Source organism: Muscardinus avellanarius, assembly GCF_963383645.1.
Source record: "Muscardinus avellanarius genome assembly, chromosome: 6".
Taxonomy (NCBI): domain Eukaryota; kingdom Metazoa; phylum Chordata; class Mammalia; order Rodentia; family Gliridae; genus Muscardinus; species Muscardinus avellanarius.
Window position 1 is genome coordinate 136,180,474 of NC_137791.1, and position 18,045 is coordinate 136,198,518.

At 52.2% G+C, this 18,045-nt stretch overlaps 1 protein-coding gene across 2 annotated transcripts in view; it reads left to right on the forward strand.

Annotated features, from left to right (window-relative positions):
- TBC1D14 (TBC1 domain family member 14) overlaps positions 1–18,045 on the forward strand; it is a gene marked incomplete at both ends in the record, with an annotated part of 102,819 nt that overhangs the window by 38,944 nt on the left and 45,830 nt on the right. For both annotated transcript variants that reach the window (XM_080697783.1, XM_080697784.1), the window contains one exon: positions 7,913–8,033. In XM_080697783.1, coding sequence (XP_080553909.1) covers positions 7,913–8,033 — 121 coding nt within the window. The remainder of the gene's footprint in view (positions 1–7,912; positions 8,034–18,045) is intronic.

Consider the following 18,045-nt stretch of genomic DNA (forward strand, 5'->3'; position numbering starts at 1 on the left):
CTGAGTGTCCAAGCAGTCCTCTGCTCTGAGTGTCCCTGCGCTGCTGTGTCTGCGCGGTAGTCTCCACCTCTCCCTGCTTGCTGAGCAGTGACTGCGTGCGGTCCTTCCTCTAGGGCTGGGAGGGCCCGTAACGTAGATGAGAGGTGCCTGGTGTGTAGCCAGGCACCTGTAACAGGTCACTGCGACTCAAGATGGTGGAGCGGTGGCCTCCGGGCCAGGCTGCTCCTGGGCTCTGAGGGCAGCTGTACGGGAGCTAGAAGTTGCTCACCGTTCTGTTCCTGGTAGTGGGACAAAGGAGGGAAGGAGCAGGAAGCCCCAAGGAACGCCTGAGTTACACAGCGGAGCCAAGTGTGCACTGTGCTTGGGGAGGAGGACTTTGGGGCTCACCGCGCAGACCCCGAGGAGCTGGGGAAACTCCCGAGGAGTCTGTGCCCAGCGGAACCTGGAGGTCTGGGGTGGCCTCCTTCCACTGAGCGTCCTCCACGGCCCTGACACTGGAGCCTGAGTCCCCCGGCTTGGCTGGATGTCTCTGGGCAGGGCTCACCAACCTCTCTGGACCTTAGCGTCCTGTTTTAAACGCACAACAGTAATCCTCGTGTAACTCTTCTGAAAATTCCTTGGCAAAGCCCTCATTGCACACATTGGAGTGTTGTGTGTGAGTGCTGTTCTAGGCACTAGAGACACAGACGTGTTTAGCCTCAGGAATGGTATGTGTTACGGATTGGGAGAATATGGTTTGAGGAAACTGTTCCCCGGGAACCCCTGCGAGGGTCCCGGACACACTTTCCCCCAACCCATAACAAAAGCTAAAACGACCAAAACCAGGAAAACCGCGGGTTCTTGTCCTAAGCTAAGAATAAATATGCAAGGCTTGGACAGTTGCTGAAGATTTAAAGAAGTTTATTAAAAGATAGAAACACAGAAAATAGAAATACAGCCCCATGCCAAAATGGCATGAGGGGGTGACTCGAAATGAATACACCAGAGGGCTTACACGTGGACGCGGCCTTTTATACCCATGACCTCCATCTTGTTTGCGTGACTCTGACGCAGTGAACGTCCCTGTAAGGTACCTCCCCTCAACCCTGAAGGGTACCTCCCCCAATAAGGTGTGGCAAGGTGTCTTCTTTCAAGAGGGGCAAGGTCAAACCCTGCCCCATCTTAGCTAGCTTATCCAATCATGTAGATGTCTTGAGATAAAGGCCTAGTTCTCTCCTATTGACTGGTTAATTGCTTTGGGCTAGGTTAATTTACATTGGAATAGTTGCCTGATTTTAGACAGAAACCAAGTCCTTGCACAGATTTGCCCCTCACCCAGTTTTTGAAATATATTAATAATCAGAGCTTTCTCAAATCTTCCTAGGCCATTCCCAATACTGGTACAGTGTGTTCTGGTGGAGGAGACATCAGTGCGATGACTCTGCCCACTTGAATCGCAGCCTCTTCAGGGCACCGCAGGGACTCGCATCCTCCAGAAATCACCTTCTTTTGTCTTTAGTAACATCCCGAAAGTTAGGTTAGTGGAGGGCAAGAGTAACAATACCTAAGGAGAAAAGGACCCGCCAGGGCCAAGGCACAGGTGTGCAGCAGGGACACTGACATCCGCAGGAGGCCTGGGACAGCCCAATAGAGGTCAGGGAACCAGCCCTTTGGGCTGTACAGTCTCATCTAAGGAGTAATTAAGGCTTTTTCTTAAAGAGATTTTCCTAAGTTATAAGACCTTCACAGGCCCCACAGCTTGGCTCACCTGCAAACAGGTGCTGGGATGCTGACGTCACCAATGTGGTGAGCGTGGGGCAGGGCCTGCAGTACGGAGCATCCCCGTGGCCGCCGTGCAGCCCTGCTTACTGTCCCGCAGGAACAGAGAAGCCGGAAAGCCAGGTTCTTCTGTAGTTTCCAGATTTCTAGAAATGTTCAATGAATAATTCACTCTGAAGAATATGGTGTTGAAAGAAAACCCAGCCTACCCCCCTCTGTGATGGCCCTGTGCACCTGCCACGGCTGCGCTCAGGAGGCCTAGGAAGAGTCCGTGTCATACCTGCGCAGTGAGTGATGCAGGGGTGGGCCCGGCCCCGAGCTGCTTGCTCAGGGCCGTGTTCTGCGAGGGGCCTGGTCGGCGTGGCCTCCCGCCATGCGCTTCCGTCAGGCATGGTGGCACCCTCCTGCCTGTGGTTTTCTTGATGCATGTGCTGAGCTGCTGAGTTGGGATGTGAGGTGTCTGGCTGGCTTGGGTGCGCCAGGAGCAGTGGGACGAGGGCAGCCACAGGGGCTGCTCTGGCCTCGGTCGTCTTTCCTTTTACCACTTCCCCGTGTCCCCTCTGCCCTGCCTGCGCCCTGCCCGTCCTCGGCACGCGCCGGGGAGTGGGGCGGGAACGTGTTTGCCCGCGCCGTAGCCACGCTGCTTGCATGCCCCCTTGAGTGTGGTGGCCGGCCATTCCTCCCTCGTGGCAGGAAGCCGGGAGACCTGTGGGCCCTGCCCAGCAGAGTCGGCTGTGTTTGCCCACCAGCCATTGACTGGGGAGGACTGAAGGGCCTGGGTTTGAGTCCCAGGTGGGCGGCCTTGGGAACTTACCTGACTCGGTGGCCATTTTCCTTGGAACACTATCCCTGGAATTTACTGTGATGTTTACAGTAAATTCCGCCGGCAGGAGTTCCAAGCTCGGGACAGACAGCCTGACATGGTCAGCGTGTGTTGAACACGTAACAGCTGTTTAGGTCAGTCGGTGTTTGAAGGGGTGAAGGTGACCCTGGCGCCTGCTCCTGAGGCTGGGCCTTCCTCCTGCTGAGGGCTCACAGCTTTGGCCTGCTCTCTGCCATCTCGGCCATCCGGGGCCTTGGGCTGGTGACGGGACGGTCGCTTGCGGTGGTCTTAGGAAGTCAGGTGCCGGCTTTTCCAAGGCTGGCTCCCTGTCCTATTGGGCTGTCCCAAGCCTCCTGCGGAGGTTAAGCCCACATCACTGCTCCCTGCTGCCCAGGAGCGCGTGCTGGCCGCCGCGCGGTGTCCCCGCAGGGCCTGCGGCTGCCTTCCCAGTAGCGCCACCCACTGCACACCTGTGCTTGGCCTGGGCGGGTCGTGTCCCTCGAGCACCCTGACCTCAGTGCTCTAGGGGTGGGGGGTGGGCTAGGGTGAAGACAGGTGGTCCCCACAAACACGCACAAGCACGCGGTGCTGCCGAGCGGTCTCTTGGTGCTGTCCTTTGTCCCCCAGGGCGGGCCACCCATCCTCTTGGTCCTCAAGGCTGCCCACCCCTGTGGTGGGCGGTATGCTGGTGGCTTCCGGAGGTCTGATGGGGCCACCTTGGGACCTCAGCTGTTTCAGTCTAGGCCGGGGCCCCCGCAGGCGCTCACCAGTTAAGTACGGAGCCGAGTCACTGGTGTTGGCCTGCGCCGGGCTGCCTGCGCCACTGAGGCAGTGGGGCAAAGGCCATCGCGCTGACCTGCGGCGCGTATGCGGCAGGCCTCGTGGCCCGCAGCTCGGGGACAGTGTGGGCGGCCGTGGGGCTGGAGGCAGGAGCCACGGTCTCAGCACTGGTGGCTGGCCCACGCAGCCGCCACTAGACTGTCTCTACTGCCGAGTCCCTCTCTAGTCAGAGTCCACCGGAGACCAAAAGCTGTCTCTCCCCAGTGCTGCCAGCGGAGCGAGCGCCTTTCCTCCTATGACAAGTTTACTCCCTCATGGAAGCACCTGTCACTGGGGTGCAAGACAAAGGAGCCGCATCTGCAGGCTGGCTGGAGTGTGCCAGGCGCTTCCAGAGCGGCACCCCTGCCCGCGGGCGGCGCCTTCCAGCCCCTTGCATTGGTGCTCCTTTCCTGAGCTCGCCTCTCGAGCTGGGGGCTGTGTCCCTCGCTCCTCCCTGCAGGCCCCGCGGTGCATGGAGCACCTGCTGCATGCTGGGTAGACACTGAAGGTGCAGAGGGGACGGGCGCTGGGAGCTGGGCCTGGGCCCCTGCTGAGGGAAGGCTTTGCAGAGGGCGGGAATTCTGAAATCGTGAGAAGCTCTATTCCAGCTCCATCTCCCCTGGAGCGTCGGTCAGGTGGGGGCAGTGGCCCCAGTTGCCCCAGCAGGCTACACAGCCCAGGAGAGGCGCCCTTGAGCGCGTTCCTGCAGGATGTGCGGAGGTTGCTTCCAGGCCGGTCAAGGGGACTGAACAGGCGAGGGGCATGGACAAGAAGGGGCGCTGGCATGCCCTGCGGTGCCCTGTGGGAATGCCTCTGGCCCAGCCCAGGTGTGGCTCTCACACCTGATGCCTGCAGAGGGCCCCTTTGGGTGCAGAGCCCCAGCTGCAGCTCCCTTTGACTTGTAGTGACCTGTTCTGGGGTTTCGACCGCTTAACCACAAAAGGAAAGGTATCTAAGGTGCTTTCCATGAATCTGTCAAACATCACGGCAGTTGTGGGAGCTTAAGCCCTCAGGCCAAAACTAGGCACGCAGCGTAGGCAGCGGTGCCCAGCGCCTCTGTGCAGCCTCGGCAGCCCTAGCGGAGGCCGGGGCTCTCCAGCTCTTAGCCAGGGCCCCGAGGCCCCTCGCTCACCACGGAGCTCCATTTGTGCTCAGCCCCTCATGGCTAAGCCGGGGCCACCTTCCAGACCCGAGCTGCTTCTGCGGGTCTGTCCTCTTCTCCCGCCCTGCTCTGCCCTTCCGCACCTTGGGCCCTGCCTTCCTCTGCAAGTTTCCTTTCCTGTGCCAGCGGCTTTCCCCAGAGAGAGGCAGCTCCTCTTCAGCAAAATGTAAGCCTTTGTGAGCTCCAGTTCTGGGTGTCTGGGCTCTTGGTATCTTCTGGATGCCTGGGGCTTTTTCCTGGTTTCAATTGCGTAAGTGCCTCTGATGGTGAAATCTTAGATGTTTAAAGGGATTTAAATGCTCCAGACAGCTCAAAGCGCACTTCTTGTAAATGTAAATAGAAACTGCCTTCGGCTGTGAAGCTAGTTCTGATATGGATTTGATTCTAACCACAAGGGAGATGCCAGGAAGAAAACAGTGGGACGATTGGTTTTCTTTTTAAAAAGTTTTTATAACTTTATCTTGATATAATTTCAAACTTACTGAAAGGTTAAAAAACCACCACCACCAACACCAACACAGCAACGACATGTCCTTTATCTGGATTTGCCAGCTGTTTATGTTTTGCCCTGTTGACAAGCTGTCACCCTCCCTCCCTCTCTCCTTCCCCTCTTCTCCTATGCATGTTTTTCTGAACCATTAGAATACATCAGAATTCATCCCCCTTTATCCCCAACGTTTCCAGCATATTGCCCAAAACAGAGACATTCTTTTACATAACCACAGCAGTTACCAAAGTCAGTATTTGTCATTAGTCCGAGGCAGTTTTCATGCTAAACGCAGTCCAGAACTAGACCTCCTCGGCTGTGCCCATGATCCTAATCCTCAGCCCCTTCCCTTTGCGTGGCCTCGATGGAGCTAGCCCAGATGAACTGCGTTGCACGTCTCTGGCCCGGTAACTGGGGCGCCGCCTCGGCCTCCCTCGGGCGAGGGCCACTGTGCTGCGGGTGGCCCTCAGTCTGGTTGTGGACGGTCCAGGCTGCGCGGTCACGGTGTGTCGCTGTGCAGGCATCTCAGAGCACCAGTCGGCACCTGGGCCCCGTCCTCACCTCGGCGATGCTGATTTGGGGTACTCGGCAAGGTGGTGCCCCAGGTGTCTCCAGTTACACGAGCCGGTTTTGTCTTTGCAAGACTTTAGGAGATGTCTTCACACTAGGTAGGATCTCTATCCTCACCCAGCTTCCACCCGCTAGTCCTAACGCCCATTCCTCACTGCCTCGTCCCTTGGTGAGCTACCAGGGCAGGTCTAGGCGGCCTTCTAAGACCCTGCCCCAGCGCCATTTATGTGTGCTTCCTTGTACCTCTCTGGGATCATGGGGTTTAGGCTGTCTTTCTTTCTTTCCCCCCCTCCCACCCCCTCTCTCTTTCTCTCTTTCTTTCATTCTTTTTTTTTTTTTCGGATTGAACTCAGAAGAATTCTACCAATGGGCTACACCCCAGCCCTATTTTATTTTTTATTTTGAAACAGGGTCTAAACTGCGGGAGATATGACTAAGTTGCTGAGGCTGTCCACAAACCTACGGTCCTTCAATCCTCCTTCCTCAGGCCCCCAAGTACTGGGATTACAAGAGTGCTGTTTTAATCAGTGGGTTATAATCCACTTGTCTCATTATTTGATGAGTAAACTGTTCCGTATCTGGCTAGGGGGCCCTGTCAAGGCAGCTACTGTTTGTGTGAGACAGGTCCCCCTATTTCTTGGCGTATTCTCTCTCTTACCTAGGAAAGTGCTGCAGGCACACCATGGGCTTTCTCGTGGGCCCTGCTAACCATTGTTGTTTTGTTTTGTTTTTTTCGGTACTAGGGATGGAACCCAGGGGCATCCTACCTCCGAAATACACCCCCAGCCCTAGTTTTTATTCTTTATTTTGAAACAGGGTCTCACTGAGTTGCAAAGGGCCTCACTAAGTAGCGGAGGCTGACTGTGAACCACGATCCTCTTGTCTCAGCCTCCCAAATGCTGGGATTACAAGCGTGCGCCACAGCGCTCGGCTCCAAACTTGTTTTTAATGAGTGTACCAATATAGTGTATTTCAAAACATCATTTATTTTGTACTGCCAGTTTGGATTTGTTTTTGGAACTTTTACTTACGTGTTCTTGGGAGAGAAGACCTTGTGACTGTCTCATGAGTGGCTTTCTTTGCGTGATACTTGAAGACTCTAAGTAGGTAATACAGATTAACCTTACAGAGAATTTAAACTGAGTTAGAGGTTAAGTACTAAAGTAGCTAGCAGCTGTGTTTTGTTTGTTTTGTTTTGTAGTGGGAGGTACTGGGTATTGAATCCAGTGGCACTCTACCACCCACCATTGAGCTGCCTCACAGTCCTACTTATTTATTTATTTATTTAGACAGGGTCTTGCTGGGTTGCCAGAAAAACCTTGTGATCCTCATCCTTCCATGTAGCTGGAAGTATAAGGCAACTAGTAATTTCTTTTCTTGCAGTACTAGGGATTGAACCCAGGGGTACTCTACCACTGAGCTACACACCCAGCCCTTTAAACATTTTTTTTTTTTAATTTTGAGACAGAGTCTCAGCAAGTTGCTGACGCTGGACTTGACATTGTGATCCTCCTGCTTAAGCTTCCCCGAGTTGCTGGGATTACAGGTGTGTGCCACTGTTCCTGGCAGGCAGTCATCAGTGTGTGTGTGTGTGTGTGTGTGTGTGTGTGTGTGTGTGTGTGTGTGTATGTGTGTGTGTTATTGGGGGTGGAACTCAGGGGCATTCTACCTCTGAGCTACACTTCTAGCTCTATTTTTTATTCTTTTATCTTGAAGCAGGGTCTCACCATGTTGCGGAGGGCCTCACTAAGTAGCTGAGGCTACCGTGAGCCTGCGATCCTCATGTCTCAGCCTCCTGAACGCTGGGATTACAAGCGTGCGCCCCCACGCCCGGCTAGCCACCATTCTTAATCACTGATTATGCACCTAAAATTTTAATTTGTGTCACAACTTGTGAATCTTGAGATGGTGCCTCTTCGTTAGACACAGGAAGCTTAAGCTCAGAGGTTTTGGTGCACTGGTCCAGAGCAGCTCTGCCATCCTAATGCGTTGCTGAGCCAGGCTTGCAGTCAGCGTGGCTCATTTTCTCTGTTCAATTTGTTGTTAGAGAACACTTCCCTACTCCAGATTTTAGAATATACACATGTAACAGTTGATAACCAAGTTCATTTCTGGCTTAGCGCCTTTCTCCCGCTGTTAGCTCTGTGTCTGTGTGGAAATCAAGTCTGAACAATTGAAGTATGTGGCTCGCCTCGTTGCCCTCTTACAGAAAGCTTGCTTTCTCAGTGGTTCGGCTGTCCTGGTGTTCTTCAAATGCCCAGAGCCTCCCTAACCTTTCATTTTCTTCCTATAGGAATTTGCTTGCTAGAAAACAAAATGCAAGACTTGACAGCCAAAGTGACTTGGGATGGAAGTTATTTGGAAAAGTACCACTCCGCGAGAACGCTCAGAAAGAGTCAAAGAGAACACAAAAGGTATACCAGATTCAAAACCGAAGCGCGCCGCTGTGTGCAGCAGATACTCGTGACCTTACAAAGAGACGTTGCTGGGGCTTTGGAATCGGAACACCGTGTCATTTGCATGCCAAGTTCTGAAAGTTAGTGTGTGCTCACGGTGCGGGTGAATCTCACCTTTTTCCTTTCTTATCACTTGTAACGTGCACGCAGGAAAGTTGACTGGGCGGAGCTGGGCCTTCGATACCTATAACCTGATTAAATTCAGTCACTTTTCCAGCGACAGTTGTAAGCATTTATTGCTGAGTTCCATATTTTGATGACAGACTTGGTACTAAGAGTCTTCTCCAGGCTCCTGAGCTGAAATCCTTCCAGTGGGCTCTGGGCCCGACGGCGAGGCCGCCACTCTCCCAGGCTCCGTCTCTGTGGGGTGGAGGTCAGCCAGGCCTGCCGCAGTGACACCGGGAGCCGGAGTCACGTGTTCAGGTGTGGGCGGAGGGGCTCATGCGTGAACACAGTGGGTGTGGCCCGGGCAGCCCTGACCTCCAGCACCTGCAGCCCCGCTCAGGTCAGAGCCCAGCCGTCCTGGCATCCTGACAGGCAGCTGTTGGCCAGTGCTGTGATGTTGCCCTTGGGCGCCTTCCCCTCCAGCCTCAGTTGTGTGTGGTTGACATCGTCCGGGGAACAGAGGACTCAGGGCGAGGCCCTGTGATTGGCACTGGGGTGAGAACAAGGATGTGGCACCTGTTCTCAGGAGTGCCTGCTTAGAGATGATCCTAGTGCAGGTGTGCAAGGAGTGCCTGGAGTGTGTGAGAGGGAGGCACACAGGTCCTGGAGGTCCCAGCTATGGTGGGATCATGGACCTAGCGATGCCATGTGCTAGTTTTAAGGGATTCAGCATTTGCATTTCTGGTTCAGTTAAAACTCACAATGGAAGCCGTAATCCCAGCATTCAGGAGGCGGAAACTGGAGGATTGCGGTTCGCGGACAGCCTCAGCTACTTAGTGAGGCCCTCCGCAACTCAGTGAGACCTGGTTTCAAAATAAAGAATAAAAAACAGGGCAGGGGGTGTAGCTCAGAGGTCGAATGGCCATGGGTTCCATCCCCAGACCTGCAAGAAAAAAACACCAAAAAAAAAAAAAAAAACCCACCAACAACTCACAGTGGCCCTAGGAGGAAGGTAGGATTGTTATCCTCAGTTTACCAAAGAAGCACTGACACCGAGGCCAGGGGACTTGTGCGGCTAGGCAGTGGCAGAGCTGGCCTGGGAACCCAGGCAGTGGGTGCCAGGGCCTCGCTGCAGGCAGGGCTGGGTGGATGGGGCAGCGCACGGTGTGGTTCCTGGGCCAGGCTCAGTAGTCGACGCGGAGGCTGCCCTCGGGCTGCTGGCGCTCGCTGGCCTGCGGCCTTGCTGCGGGGAAGGAGGTGAGCTCGCGGTGAGTCCGGGTGAGGGAAGAGGGGCTCATCCCTGGCAGGCCTGGTGAGGCTGAGCACACCGAGGGCTCAGGCGGTGTCGGGGTGGAGGCTGTGCGGCAAGTGCCGCCCGCGTGTGTTCCTGGGACGCCGTCTCTGCCCCTGTGGGGTGCCTTGGCCGGAGACACAGCAGGCCACGCGGAGTTCACTTACGTGGTCACTACGTTTGAACTTGAGTCATGGTGTAGATTTTTTAAGTGAGCACAGAACAGTAGATGTGTACACAAAGCCCAGCTGTGAATCTCTTAGACAAGCTATGTGTTTGTAAAGCTTTTAAAGAAACCTGCATGTTAAGGAGAAGTAAGTTATGTTGAAGAGATCCCCATAGCTGTTCACATCACTTGCATTGTGTTTGAATTTCCTTATCTTTTTAGATGCTTTTAGAGCCCTGAGTTATTTATTCATTGTTTTTTTTTTTTCTTTACTTTTTTTTTTTTTTTTTTTTTTGGTGGTACTGGGGATGGAACCCAGGGGCCTTCTACCTTCGGGCTACACTCCCAGACCTATTTTATATTTTATTTGGAAACAGGGTCTCTTAAGCCAGCTGAGGTTGATTTCGAACCTGTGCGATCCACCTGTCTCAGCCTCCCAAGCGCGGGGATTACAAGCGTCCCACCACGCCCGGCTTTTATTCATTTTTTCTAAGAGCTCATTCTTGACCTCAAAGGTGTGTGTGTGAACTACAGTGACCAGGCCAGCTGACTCTGTGGTAACACAGTACTGCCAAGAAGCCCCTCCAGCCTCAGCCATCAATGATAAAGAGCGTGGCTGTAGCTGCCAGAGTCACCAGCCTGCCGGGACCCGGGCCGCTCTGCTGTGCTTTGTGTCTCTGGCCCTCTCGTCTCTGTCCTGCCCAGCGCGGCAGAGCCAGGCGGTTCAGGGTGAGGTACCTGCCGCTGGGAGCAGGCTCCTGGGCAGCACTCTGGCCGTGGCAGCAGCTCACACAGCCCCGGCGCAGAGCCCAGGGGCTGGGCCTCCACCCAGGAGGTTACAGGCCTTGTTAGAGCTAAAGCATAAGTAAGGTGTTAGAGACTCGCAACGTTCCTTTTCCTTCTCTTTGGAGAGAGAGAATGAGTGTGTGTGTGTGTGTGTGTGTGTGTGTGTGTGTGTGTGTGTGTTGGAATCCATGGGCATTCTGCCTCTGAACACACCCTTGGCCCTATTCTGGCCACATCCTCTTGGAATTGAAAATTTCAAAATTCTCAGTTTTGAAACAGGTTCTCACTAAATGGCCGAAGGCTGGCCTTGAACCTGTGATCAGTCCCATCTCAGCCTCCCAGGTATTGGAATTACAAGTGTTCGCCACCACACTTGGTTGTATTTTCTTTTCTTTTTTCTTTCTTTCTTTTTTTTTTTTGGTGGGTCTGGGGATGGAACCCAGGGACATTTAGCCTCCAAGCATCACCCCCAGACCTATATTTTATTCTTTAATTTGGAACAGGCTCTCACTGAGTTGAAAAGGGCCTCACCAAGTAGCTGAGGCTGTCCTAGAACCATGATCCTCCTGTCTCAGCCTCCCAAATGCTGGATTACAAGCATATGCCACCATGCCCAGCTATTCTTTATTTTGAAACAGTCTCACTAAGTTGTGGAGGGCCTCACTAAGTAGCTGAGGCTGTCCGGGAATCTCAGTCCTCCAGCCTCAGCCTCCCGAATGCGGGGGTGACAAGCGTGCACCATGCCCGGCTGGATTTTTCTAAGTACTTGAGAAAAGCAGTGTGACGTGGTGATCAGGCCGCCTGGCATAGTGCCCCCGCTCTGCGCGATCGGGCTGTCTGGCTGTGGACAAGTTTACGTGGCTCTGAGCCTTAAACTTCCTCACCTTTTGAATTTGGAGAAAGACGGTGCCTATTTCCAAGGTGGTAAGGATTAACTGAGTGCGTAGACTTCATGTGCTTAGAACAGGACTGAGCGAGATGAGTCCTGGGAACGGGTTTGCTGTCCCCACTGTTTCTTTCCTTGAAGGACGCCCTGAGAAACGGGAAGTGGTGGGTGGAGCGAGAGGATGGCCTGAGCCCTCCGTGGCGTCCTGAGTGAGAAGCCGGCCTGAGCCCTCCGTGGCGTCCTGAGCTTGTTGCAGGAGCACCGCGCCTGTGGCCAGCTCTGGGCTGGGCACCTGGAGCCCAGAAGCTCTCGGGCTGCGTGCCTCTCGAGCCTGCGGCTGGCTCGAGGGGGCGAGCGCTCTGGACCTGGCTTTCAGCCTCACCTCCATCTGCGGCCACAGGTGGTGCTTCTCCTTGCTTCCCTCGTGTGCCAGCGTGCGCTCCATACCTGCTCGCCGGGTGGCTGTGCCTTAAGAAACTGGAGTCTAGCACAGCGTGTGGCCCAGAGTTAGTCGGGAAGGGGCTGTATGACTCTTAAGCAGTGAACGGCCCAGTGTGGGATGTGGGTGCTCTGTGACCTTCTAACTGGGCCGCGTCTCTTGGCTTGGGCCTTACAGACTTGGGCTTTTTTTTTTTTTCTCCTTGGAAAATGTTAAAAAGTTACTTTTAAGTTTTGTTTCAAATGTCATGAGATTTTTGAAAAGTAAGTCTTTTTTTTGTGGGTCTAGGGATGGAACCCAGGGGCATTTGACCTCTGAGCTGCACCCTCTGCCCTCTTTTTATTCTTTATTTTTTATTTGTTGATATATATTTTTGCAGGTCTGGGGATGGAACCCAGGGGCATTTGACCTCCGAGCTACACCCCTGCACTATTTTTTATTCTTTATTTTGAAACAGGGTCTCACTGAGTTGCAGAGGGCCTCACTAAGTAGCTGAGGCTGTCCGCGAACCGCGATCCTCTAGGTCTCAGCCTCCCGAATGCTGGGATTACAAGCGTGTGCCACCGCACCCGGCTCTTAAGTCATGTTTTTAATCAACTTGTGATTTCAGAGATTTCCTTAACAGAGGAAACAGAAGTAACTATGGTTAAGAAAATCACACTAAAACCATGGTTCTTGAAGTACGGTCTCAGGTGAGGCACGTCATGAGCTGGTCTCAGACAGACGTGCTAGTTTGCCGGCCTCGTCTCCCCTCCTGCCCCTCCAGGTCGCCCACTCTTCCTCTCTCCCTGGCCCCTCCGCTGTGTCCCTCGTCTTCCCAGCCCTCTGAGCACTGGGGCACCTCTCAGGCACCTCCTATGGAGGCCACCCCGTGGGCATCTCCGCTGGACATGGGGCTTCACAGGCCAGGCCGACACTGGCAGCCCCAACCGGACTTGTCTCCTGCCGGGACACCACCCCTGAACTCCAAGTCCAGGCATCCAGTGGCCTAAACGACCTGTAGAAGATGATTAAAGATTAAGCCTGAAGCTTTGTAATTTGAGCAGATGTCCGGCTCAGGGCTGAAAACATGGAGAAGCTTTGCAGCAGAGTTGGGACTAGATTACACATAACTGTATAGACCCAGGAACTGGCGTTACTGTCGGGAAGCGAGATTGAGCAGAGGGTCTGTCCTGGGCTGAGACAGCTGTGGACACAGGCAGCAATGGCTTTAAGAAAGGACAGGCCTGCGGATCGCAGAGGCCCGGGTCATGGTCACGAGCAAGGCCGCTTTGTGCCCACATGACTGGGAATGTCTTGGATGGCCGTCTGGAATTTCAAGCCAGCTCTCAGGTCTTAGAGAACCCCAGAAGATGGAACATCTAGGGGAGCTTAAAGTGACAGTCGTTCTGACCTCTGCGTTCTGAGAAGTCTGGAACGGCTCAGAAAGCCACATGCTCACACACAAGAGGAAGGACAGGTCTGCAGGGTCAGTGGGAAAAGCCGGCCCAGGCCCACAGGCGAGCTCCCAGGTCACAAGCAGTGACCTCCATTTCGCCTGCCCTGGCCCCCTTGGGAGCGGGGCTGAGCAGCTCACAGAGCTGCCCCGCTTGGGTGTGATGGAGTAAGTGCATTCCAGCCAGCCTCCGCTGTAAGGGCCTGGTGCCGGTAGGCGCATGATGGCCGGCGGGCTGTGCGAGGAGACCAGGTTCTTTCAAGGTGACACCAAGCTTACCGACCTCCCCTGGGCCCCCATCTGGGACTCTGGCAACCCCAAACTCTGAAAGGGTGTTAGTGTGGACAGAGGGTTCCAGGAGAAGCTCTCGCGCTAGTCTGAGGAGTGGGCCTAGGTTGGGGCAGAAACCCTGCTTGTCACTGGTCTTGGGTTTGCTGGACGCGCCCCAGGCAGCAGCAGGGGCCCAGGAGAAGAGCCTCCTCCCGGAAGGTGGGTGAACCCTGGCACACTATCCCCCTCATCACCACCTGGTCCTGGTGAAGACACCGCGGCGGTTGCACAGCCAGATCGGGGAGTCACACGGGACCAGAAAGTACTGGGGGACGGCACAGGAAGGGGGCCCCTGAAGGCCAGAATGCCTCAGCTTCCTGCCAAGGCCTGGCGCGCACAGACCATGGACTGAGTTCTGGGATAGACCTCACGCAAGCCCCTCGCTGGCCACTGGGTGGCGCACTTGCAGGATAGATCCAAACTCGCAGGAGGCCTTTGGAACTTGACTGGGATCCAGCTGGATGGTTCACTTAGCCAAGACCCAGAGTCTTTTAACAGTATGCAAAACATCTGGAGTGCAGGTCAAAATGACCTGGCATATGAAGAACTAGGATTATCTTTTGACAGGCAAAAGACACCATTGCCAAGTTAACATAGATGTCAGAATTATTCAGCACAGACTTTATTTTTCATTTTCTTTTTTTTATGATTCTGGACAATGAACCCAGAGGCATTCTACCGATGTGCTACACCCTCAGCCCTTTCTGTTCTTTTTTTCATTTTGAAGTAGGATCACCTTACTTTACTGTGCACTGGCCGTAAAGCTGAGAGCCTCCCGTCTTAGCCTCCCAAGTACAAGACTTATAGGCATGCACCACTGTGCCTAGATTCAACAAACATTTTAAAACAGCTGTTACAAAAGTGCTGCAGTAAATAAGGGCGAACACTCTAGAGATGGGAGGCCAGAAAGTATTGGTGAAGAAATAGGAAATAGAGGAACTAAAGGGAAATTTTATAACGGAAAAGTATAATGGCTAAAATAACTAACCAGAGAGGCTCCATAGCAGAGCAGACATGCTAGAGAAAAGGGTAGATTTTAAGATAGCTCACCAGTAGAAATGATCTAATCTGAACGGTACAAAGAAAAGAGTTGAGCAGGGTGCAGTGGCACCTGCCTCAATCCCACAACCTGGAAGGCTGAGGCAGGAGGGGCCAGGTTTGTAGCCAGCTTCAGCAGCTTTGTGAGGTTCTTTGCAATTAGTGAGATCTTATTTCAAAATAAAAAATAAAGCTGGGCGTAGTGGTGCACACTTGTAATCCCAGCATTTGGGAGGCTGAGATCAGAGGATCGTGGTCCGTGGACAGCCTTAGCTACTTAGTGAGGCCCTCTGCAACTCAGTGAGACCTGTTTCAAATTAAAGAATAAAAAATTGGCCAGGGGGTGTAGCTTGGAGTGTGAATGCTTCTGGGTTCCATCCCCAGACCCGCAAAAGAAGAAAAAAGAAAAAAGAAAAAAAAGCTTAGCCTGGTGGCGCACACTTGTTATCCCAGTACTTGGGAGACTTAGACAGGAGGATTGTGTGTTCCAAGCCAGCCTCAGCAACTTAACACAGCTCTCAGCAACTTAGTGAGACCCTGTTTCCAAATAAAAAATAAAATAGTGCTGAGACATAAGTTGGAGATATAACACCCCTGGGTTCAGTCCCCAGCACTATCAAAATAAATAAATAAAATTTAAGAATAGGGCTAGGGTTATAGTTCAGAGGTAGAATTCCCCTGGGTTCAACCCCTAGCACTATAAAAGTAAAATAAAGTTAAAATAAGACCTTGAGAACATATGGGGAATGCTAAAATGTCTAAATTTCTTGCTCTGGGGTCTCAGAAGAGGTGGAGAAAGAATGTGATACAGAAAAAAACTGTTGGAATAAATAGTGGCTGATTAAACATGTTCCAGATTTGACAAAAAACACAACCCTAGAGATTCAGGACACTCAGTGACCCCCCCCCCCCGAAAGAGGACAAACTCTAAGAAGTCCACGACGAGACACATCGTAACGAAATTGCTGAAAATGAAGCCAGTAAAGTCTCACAAGCCAGCTGGGCGCGGGGCGCACACATGTCATCCCAGCACTGGGAGCCTGAGACCGGAGGATCGCGGCTCTCAGCCAGCCTCAGCTACTTAGTGAGGCCTCTGCAACCCAGTGAGACCCGGTTTAAAACTAAAGAACAAAAAGTAGGACTGGGGGTGTAAATCGGAGGTAAAATGTCCCCGGGTCCCATCCCCAGTACCACCAAAAAATAGAAAATTAAAAGCAAAATCTCACTGGCAGCCAGAGAAAAACAGGGCATCGCTTATTAGGGAATAACAGTTTGAATGTCTGGATTTCTCATCAGAACTGAGAGGCCAGAAGGAAGTCTAACGTTTTTAGGGTGCTGAAGAAAAAAAAGAAAAAGAATGGTCAACTCAGAATTTTGTATCAGGCTAAAACCCCTTCACCGATGAAGGTGAACTTGTTGCCAGCACACTTGCCAGAAAAGAATTGCTCAAGCAAGTTGTTCAGACAGAAGGGTCCTCATATTAGGAGGAAACTTAGCCGGGCGCGGTGGCGCACGCTTGTAATCCACGCGCTTGGGAGACTGAGACAGGAGATCTCACAGGTTCAAAGCCAGCCTCGGCTACTTAGTGAGGCTCTCAGCAACTTAGTGAGACCCTGTTTCCCAATAAAATATAAAACAGGTCTGGGAGTGTAGCCCGGGGGTGGAAAAGCCCCTGGGTTCCACCCCCAGTACCACACACACACAAAAAGAAGGAATCTTGGCAGATCAGGAAGGAAAAGGAATCGAAATGGGTAAATTCAGTAAATTATAGCGTTGACCAGTGTTTCAAGCATATGTAGATGTAATGCTTGAGGTAAATAAAATATAAAAGATATATATAAAATGTTACCACATTTTACTTGAAGTGGCTACATATCGATTCCAATTAGATCTTGTAAAATGGAATATATTTTACTCTCTAGACCAATCACTAAACTATACCAAAAGGTATACAAAAACAATAGATAAGCTAAAATGGAATTCTGAAGTTCAAAATTAAGGTAGGAAAGAGGAAACTGAAGAATAAACAGAAAGCAAATAAGATGGTTGACCTAAATTGAAACATATCAAATGTAAATGGTCGGAATCTACAACTGTGTGTCTCTATACTCAGTTATTACCATTATTTTATTATTTATTTGGTGCTGGAGGATAAACCTAGAGGCATTCTACCTCTGAGCTATATCCACAGACCTATTTGATTTTTTATTTTTTTATTTTTTATTTTTATTTTTTATTTTTTTTTGGTGGTACTGGGGTTCCTGGAAGCCCTTCTACCTCCCTGGCTCCTGGGCTACACTCCCAGACCTATTCTTCTACCTCCTGGGCTACACTCCCAGACCTATTTTTGCATTTTTATTTGGAAACAGGGTCTCCTAAGCCAGCACGCGCGGCTGGCTTCGAACCTGCGCGATCCTCCTGTCTCTGCCTCCCAAGCGCGGGGATTACAAGCGTGCGCCACCACGCCCGGCGATTTTTTTATTTTAAAACAGGATTTTGCTAAGTTGCCAAGGGCCTCACTAAATTACTGAAACTGGCCTGGAACCTGTGACTCCTGTCTTAGCCTCCCAACTACTGAGATTACATGTGTACCACCATGCCCAGGTGGTGGTGGTGCTGCTGCTGCTGTTATCATTATTATTTTCTTATTTGGTGATACTAGGGATTGAACCCAAGAGCATTCTATCTCCAAGCTACACCCCCAGCCCTATTTTTAATTCTCCCAGCCCTATTTTTCATTATTTTATTTTGAAACAGGGTCTCACTAAATCGTGGAGGGCATTAGTAGCTGAGGCTGGCCGCACACCAGCGATCCTTCTGTCTCAGCCTCCCAAGTAGAGGGATTACAAGCGTGCGCCACTGTACTTGGCTTACTATTATTTTGAAGTACTGGGAATATAATTCATGGACCTGGGAACAGACCTTGCGATGCAAGGCAAGTGCTCTGTCACGAGCTACATCTCAGCCCTTTTCATTTTGCTATAGGAGCTTGTTACGTTGCTAGGCTGGCCTTGAACTTATGATCCTCATGTCTCAGGCTGAGTAGCTGAGATTGCACTTGTACACCAACCAGTTCTGACAGATTGTCCAAATGGGTTTTTTAAAAAAAATAACCCAACCATCTGTTGTCTACAAGAGGCTCAGTTCAGACAGACTGTGCGAGATAAAAATGAACAGCAGAACAAGCCAGGCCCGGGAGTGCGGCGCCCGGTAAGCGCGTGGTTAGCATGCATGAGGCCTTGAGAGCACCCCAGCACCCTTCCAACCACGGGCCTGTGAATATCACAGAATGGGCTCCGGGCCTGGGAGTGTGCGGAGATTAAGAGGAACATTGCCCGATGATATAACAGTTCTCAGTGTATGGGGTTCTAGTAATAGAGTTGCCAGTACATGAAGCAGAAGTAGCGAGGAAGGCGGCTGGGCCCGCGTTTATCCCTGGAGTGTCCACACTCCTCCCGAGGCATGACTAAGAACTGCAGAGAACTGCAGACAGA